The sequence below is a fragment of the Priapulus caudatus genome, unplaced genomic scaffold (genome assembly GCF_000485595.1).
Source record: "Priapulus caudatus unplaced genomic scaffold, Priapulus_caudatus-5.0.1 Scaffold287, whole genome shotgun sequence".
Lineage (NCBI taxonomy): Eukaryota > Metazoa > Priapulida > Priapulimorpha > Priapulimorphida > Priapulidae > Priapulus > Priapulus caudatus.
This window is the reverse complement of record NW_014577348.1, coordinates 28,744-35,740: the sequence shown is the minus strand read 5'-3', so window position 1 is coordinate 35,740 and position 6,997 is coordinate 28,744. Positions and strand designations below refer to the sequence as shown.

General features: G+C 45.0%; 1 protein-coding gene across 1 annotated transcript in view; it reads left to right on the top strand.

Moving 5' to 3' along the window:
- LOC106808576 overlaps positions 1-2,477 on the top strand; it is a 43,360-nt gene extending 40,883 nt beyond the window's left edge. The window contains exons 2-3 of the mRNA XM_014811338.1: positions 264-1,001; positions 1,483-2,477. Coding sequence (XP_014666824.1) covers positions 274-1,001; positions 1,483-1,561 — 807 coding nt within the window. The 5' untranslated portion in view covers positions 264-273 and the 3' untranslated portion in view covers positions 1,562-2,477. The remainder of the gene's footprint in view (positions 1-263; positions 1,002-1,482) is intronic.
- The last annotated feature ends 4,520 nt before the right edge of the window (positions 2,478-6,997 follow it).

Here is a 6,997-nt window from a genome sequence, read left to right as displayed (position 1 = left end):
GATGGATGGATGGATGGATGAATGGATAAATGGATAAATAGATAGATAGATAGATAGATAGATAGATAGATAGATAGATAAATAGATAGATAAATAGATAGATAGATAGATAGATAGATAGATAGATAGATAGATAGATAAATAGATAGATATATAGATAGATAGATAGATAGATAGATAGATAGATAGATAGATAGATAGATAGATAGATAGATAGATAGATGCCAGACACATCACGATCTTTTTCTAATTTTGTTTTACAGCACACAAGATATGAGAGTTCTCTTATTACTGGTGTATGTGGCGCTAGCCTCATGCGACGACTCCGCCACTGAGAAGTACGTATTCAGTCGCGAGGGCGGATATCTGGGACACAGGAACATTGATGGATACCTAAGTCCCGAGGCTGCCCGCCGCACCGTCTACCACCTCCCTGTTTCGAGACGCACGCTAGTAGCACGTACGGCTACGGGCAGAGGTATCTCGACACCGGCTCTACGTCACGCGCAGAGCGACCTCGCTGCTGCTCGCGACGTCTATAGTAGTGGTCGTGCTCGCGTACCTGTGTACGCTCCGTCCTATCGATACACCCCGCGGAAGGACATTTTCGTTCCCGCTCGACGGGTGGTGCTCGTGAAAACCGCAGAGCCATCTAGCGAGCTGTACGTACGGGCACGAGCGCCCATAGCCCATCTGGCCCGAGCGCCCGTAGCCCCTCTGGCCCGAGCGCCCGTAGCCCCTCTGGCCCGAGCGCCCGTAGCCCCTCTGGCCCGAGCGCCGAGCACCCCGCTTCAAGCCGCCTCGGTCCACGCTGCACCGGGTTACCTGACGACTGTCGCGTACGGGCCTGAGGTGTCGGGCCATGCTAGTGGCGGCGGGCACAGGGAAGCGAGCAGCGCCATTAACCGGAGCGGAAAAGCTTCTGGAAAACTCTACGCGCAGGACAAGGCGGCAGCGAGAGAGGGCGCTTCGAAGCAGCGAGGATACGAGTATACTTACAAGTAGGTGACTTCATTGTGCCATCTAATAGAAACAACTGTTGGAAATATCATTATAATGTATCTCTCCACTGTTTACAATGCAAAGATTGTCCACATGTACCATGCGCAGATACACTAGAATAACCTAACCCATGTTTTCATCGCGACTAACATACAACAGAAAATAGTGTCACCGATTACACACATCTGTATTTTTAATGTTACTTATTTCTAAACAACAATTAATAGACAACACAACAATACACAAAAGAAGTAGTAATAACGTTAGCGGGTTAATTCACGCTGATCTCGCATCATGCTCACGTTCCCGTTATTATATTATCTGTTTTCTGCAGACAGTTTCTTCCAGTACACGACACCCTAACCGCATTATTTCGCGACGTTATACATGAACGGGTATGAAGCTTTCAGCTGAGTAACTCTTTCTAATTGAAGTAATCGATTCAACGGTACTGACCGAAGGTGTTTCATGTAATTTCAGGAGTGGTCACAACTGGTACCAACCGAAGAATGTCTATAGTTACTCGGACGTTCAACAGATCATCGGCTACGGACACTGAATCGCGCTAACGATCACTGTGCACGAGCGCTTATCACAGGACGCCCTTGCACTCCCTCAGCTACCCGTGGAATCTCGTCTATATGTCCGTGTTTTCGCCTCGGCAATCGTCATTATAGTGTGCCGTTGAGTATAGCAGCAGATGGCAGCGCACGGAAACGTGGTTTTCGTATGGGGGAATAACGCATTTAATGAGAAAAAATAACCTTTTGCGCAGCTGGATTTTGACGGACGATGACGCCCGCGTGTATTATAACCCGCAGCAAGTTAGGCGACGAATAGTTTTCATATTGTATTCGCTATATATCGTTGAAGTTCTTTTGTTTTGTAGAATGTAATCGTGAAGGGGTCGGATTGCATTCTCTAATCAGAAGCAGGTGGCAGTTGCAAACGGAAATCATATTGCGCAGTGATTAAAACCCGCCCGATGTTAACCAGTAGATGGCAGCACCAGCTACAGCGCCCGTGGGGTCTATGTACGTATCATCCCAGTTACCATGCTGATAACCAGCTGGGGACAACTTACGCTTATTTTACTGGAAGTCGTAATATTCTTGGTGAGACAAACAAGAAAAGGCGCGTGACATAAGTGGATGTATTTGATATGTTAGCTTTGCAATAACCCTAATGTTATATATCGCTTGAATGTAGAGGTTTGCCTTGCATCATATATCAAGCTATGGGTAAAGGAATAGTCGGAAGTGTTGTTGTTTCCGTAAAGGTTTAGATGCGGGTTTGCTAAAAAATAAAAAAATTCTAGTTTGGGTAAGCTAGTTTAAGTTTTTAAGTAATTTTTTTTTTAAAGTTAATAGCATATGTTGCAACGCTGTCGCATTGTGATCAGATCAGCCTTGCTAAATTCGATTATTAAATTTAAAGAAATAAATGCTTATAATAGTCTACACGTTAGCGAATGATGGATGCTTTCTAGTTTATTTGTCCCAGCAGCGTCTAACGTACCACCGATAATTTCAAATAATTTGATAAGGTTTGTCTATTGCAACACTTATAATAAATGATTCTCTGTTATCCTAAGCAACAGGGGAAGGTGGCATGTGCACATTTTCGAGCCAAGGTAACACCGGCTGATAAGACCTCCTCAAATCCAACTTCAATGGCTTTTAACATGAATAGCCCGGCCGCTCTAGAGACGACAGGCCTATAAAGTCGCGATGATGACGCAAAGCAAAGCAGGATGCATCATTCTCGGGCGCGCGCTTGGCGAAATGCCGAAAGCGGCTAACTACAACATCAAGTACACTTCACACGAGAGTGAGATGACAAAGCCCGACCCTTTGAATGGCGCCATTATGACCGACGTACATGCATACACACGGACGCAGAAGCGTCGGGTAGAGAAAGGGGGAGAGTAAAGAAGGGGGTGGAGAGGGAGGGGGGGGAGAGAAATAGCGAGAAATGGAGAGAAAAAAAAGAATGGTTTAGACGGGGTGATCGCAGATGGGAGACTGTATGCTCACCTCATCCATACAAGTTTCAACGCGGGCCATGCTGGGATACATCCGTGACCTCGACGAGCAATCGGCTTACCGTATAGGCACCGGTGGCACCGCCGGCGGCGCGACAATATAACTAATTAACGGGGCCGGCTATCTGCATGTAAAAGAGGCGCAATTTCACAATGACTGGCCATGAATGCGAATGACTTAACAGTACACAAAACACGAGCTGAGAGCGACAGGAATAGCACGTTCTCGACAGCGAGCCGGTCGCGGGACCGATGTAGTGGAATCCGCGGACAAACACGGATAATTGGCTAGCTTTGCGCACCCATACAAGTGCACTTCGCCATTGAAAGGCCCGTGAATTTGTCCGTTTGCGCCGTAAATGGAAATCCAGCGCGGCGCACCTGGGCGGATTTGGGCGGCCCTAATCGAGCCCGCTGCCGCGGTGTCAACGTGTGACTACGACTGCCGACGCACGCACGCACACGCAAACACTGCCGATAACACATTTACACTTCGCGTCTAGCGTAGAGGCATATAGTAGTGTAGCGTTTTGGATGCTAACGACAATGTATATAGTTAATGCGTAATAATAATAATAATAATAATAATAATGAATATACATGGAACTAAAATATATGCTGCATATATTAAATCAAGAGCAAATAAAAATTTAAAAAACGTTGAATATAATTGACGTGTGTTTTTATTTACTCCTCTACTACCCTACTACTTTATGTCCTTTACTACTTTTAATTCCTGATAAATTGTGGCCAAACAAGGTCGGGTAGGCTGCAATAACCTATGCTGTAATTGTAAGATATTTGTTTATGGAATTTGTTTAGTGTTATAACCTTGTCTTGTGCGTCGTTAGGAGCGAGAAAACCAATTTGAAAAAATTGCACATTCCCACGCCAATATTAGTATGTCAGCTAAAGCCGGTAAGCTTTCAACGCAATAATGCCTACTATAGCAAGATTATAGTTACTTGGTATAGTAAGCATTTTGCGCAGAAAACTTTGGACTTCATTCACAACTATATACAGCCACGTACAATGTAAATATAATCATGCCCTTCGATTAATTACGTCACGCGGCCAATATCTTCCTATGCATCGTCTGCGTGTCTATGAACGAGCACGCACTTACTCGAAGTGGTCACTGTCCCACACCCGTGCTTATTCCCATTACACGCTTCGGCTAGCCGTTAGTATTAATGCTGACCACGTGTTCATAATTTCGATTCAGTATAGTATTGGGCCGTAGGAGCGATTTTTAGGCCGACGTAGCTTAATTTCGATATCACATGCCTGCTTGTCGCCTCGGTCGCACGCAGTGTCAGAACGAGCTGCGTGCTCGGCGCCGAAAATTCCGGAGCCCCATAATAAAGCGGAGGCGGTGAATGCACGCAGGCAGTGGCATAAGCTGCGTTCACACGTATACACGGCTTAGCTGGTACCGTACTTAGTTGGTGCTAAGTCCAGAAAAACTGCGTTCACACGAAATACACGAGATTCGAGGCTTAGCTAGCGCGGTATAATATAGACTGGTACCCGGTCGACAGTTCCACACGCTACCTAACGTCGTGCAGCGAACGGGTAGCAGTCTAGGTTAGAGCGCTACAGTTTCGCAATTCACACGAACAATGCGTTCACAATGCGCACACGACAATCAATAATACCCGGCCAGCGTGGTGCCGAATATACGCGGCTTAGTTGGCGCGGAATATGATTCCGCGCTTCGCAAGCCGGAGCATTCGCGGCTAAGCAAGCCGTGGCTTAGCAAGCCGCGTATATTTTAGCGTGTGAACGCAACTTTTCTCCTCGTGTGAACGCAGCTATAGGCGCACAGCGGGACGTCCGTGGGGCGCGATGGCGCAGTCACACTAATGGCACGGCTGCATTCATACCCCGGCCCTCTCACCGGGGCGCGCGAAAACTGGTATTGGAACGCTCTCGCGCGAGTGTGGTGTGAAAAGTAACAAATCGCACAAAAGCCCCTTTACGACATCTACAGTAGAGTTGGCATGTACGGCTCGGGAAAAGCTGGGGGGCTGGAGCACATTTAATGGTGCACACACACACAACCAGTCTGCTGCACTCTTTGTACGTACACGTCCTTCTCTACACTGTTGTCGACGCATGGGGAGATAGCGCGGGCCAGTCTGAGCAATTTACACCTCTAAGCACGAGACAACACGACAGCTTCAAGACTGATGTGTAACTGCCGAATTGCGGCAGTTGCAAGAATCTGTTCTAGAGGTGTTGGGGAACAGTATAGCGTGTGCGTGTGTGTGTGTGTGTGTGGTTGGGTGGGGCTAAGATGCTGGTTTTGCATGGCATTCAGTGACAGAGTGTGTGTACAGTACAAGCATGGATGAAGTAGCGGTGGTCAACGTTCACATCCACAGCGGCGACACATCGAATATAATATCATGATGTTTTAGCCCAACCTTAACGATATACAGAATAAGTCAGAAAATATGAGCATGCCTGAATAAACGTTGAAAATACTTTTTAGCAGTAAATATTTATAAACAGATTAACAACTCGGAAAATTCCAAATATATTGATTCATTTGGACGATGTGAACTTTATTTACACGTTATCAACTATTGAAAATAAATTACAATCATAACAGCTTTGGCATATACAATATAATAACAGTTACCAAATATTTATCATTATTTACAGATTTACAAGTGATATACTACAATAATTCTAGAATTGTCAAATTCATTGGAGAATTTATATAATCGATATATATAGTCGTGTATAATCATGTGTCACAGACCAAAACATGATTATATATATTTTTTTCTCTGAATACACACCCACCTACCCCACCCACTTACATACGCATTCACATGCACATGCGCGAACGCATATATGTACTTACTTGTACTTTCTCTTACACGAACGCGCTCAGGCACACAAGCCGACGAATAACTCTGGCTTGTTATGGGTGATATCTTTACAATTTATCTCAAAGCTTTACCATGTCTCGCAAAACTTCATTATCAATATACTCGAATATCAATTCATAATGAATTTTCTCTCGTGAAGAGCACTTCACGTTCAATAACTACGGTTTATTTGCCATTTCAAAATAAATAGTATAGACCACGAATAGCGGATCTGTCGCCATCATTAAGTTGATAGCTATAATAGATATAATCTGAGATGACTTGTTTAATGCCATTTACTTACCACAGTTTATGCCGCGCTCATGCTGTAGTTTGCTTTGTGTAATTACAAGGCCTTGGTATTTGGATGAGCATGTAAATATTTTCTTCTATGATATGTAGTATATATGGTCATGGCCTTAACTATGTATTAAGTTCAGTAATAAACTACTGCAATGTGTTAGCTGTGAATGCTTATTGCGCGCATGCGTTCTTTTTCGGCTACAAGAACAAACTGTAGACGTTTGCCATACGTCAGAAATAAACAATCTATATCTTGTTTCCTGATTTTGTCACATCTGGATTCGCATGCGACCAATTCAAAAGAAGACACGTGTGCGTTACTGATGCCTGATGCTCTATGAATTCTGTTATTAATGTCATGTTATCACGTTTAGAAAATAATAATTGCTACATGAGCAAGCTGCGGCTGCAGTTAAAAGCGCCGGTTCCGTTTGTGGGGGTGCGTATACGTTGATGTGTATAGGTGTGCGCGCGTGTGCTCTTGAGTGCGTGCCTAAGCGCGTGCTTGCTCGTGCGTATGCGTGCGCGTACATGCGTGTGCGTATGAGTGTGCGCATGCTTGCGCGCGTGGGCTCGTGTGCGGGGGTGCGAGTATGCGTGTACGTCCTGTCGCACATCATCGCCGTGGGATATTTATCTCGTTTATAATACTAGACGTGAACAGAAGCAATCACTCCTGCTAGTACACCTATAAAAAAACATCGCCATCTAGCGACGATATGTATTAAGTGGATCCACAGAAAGAGGGCAGCACTGATCAATGTTG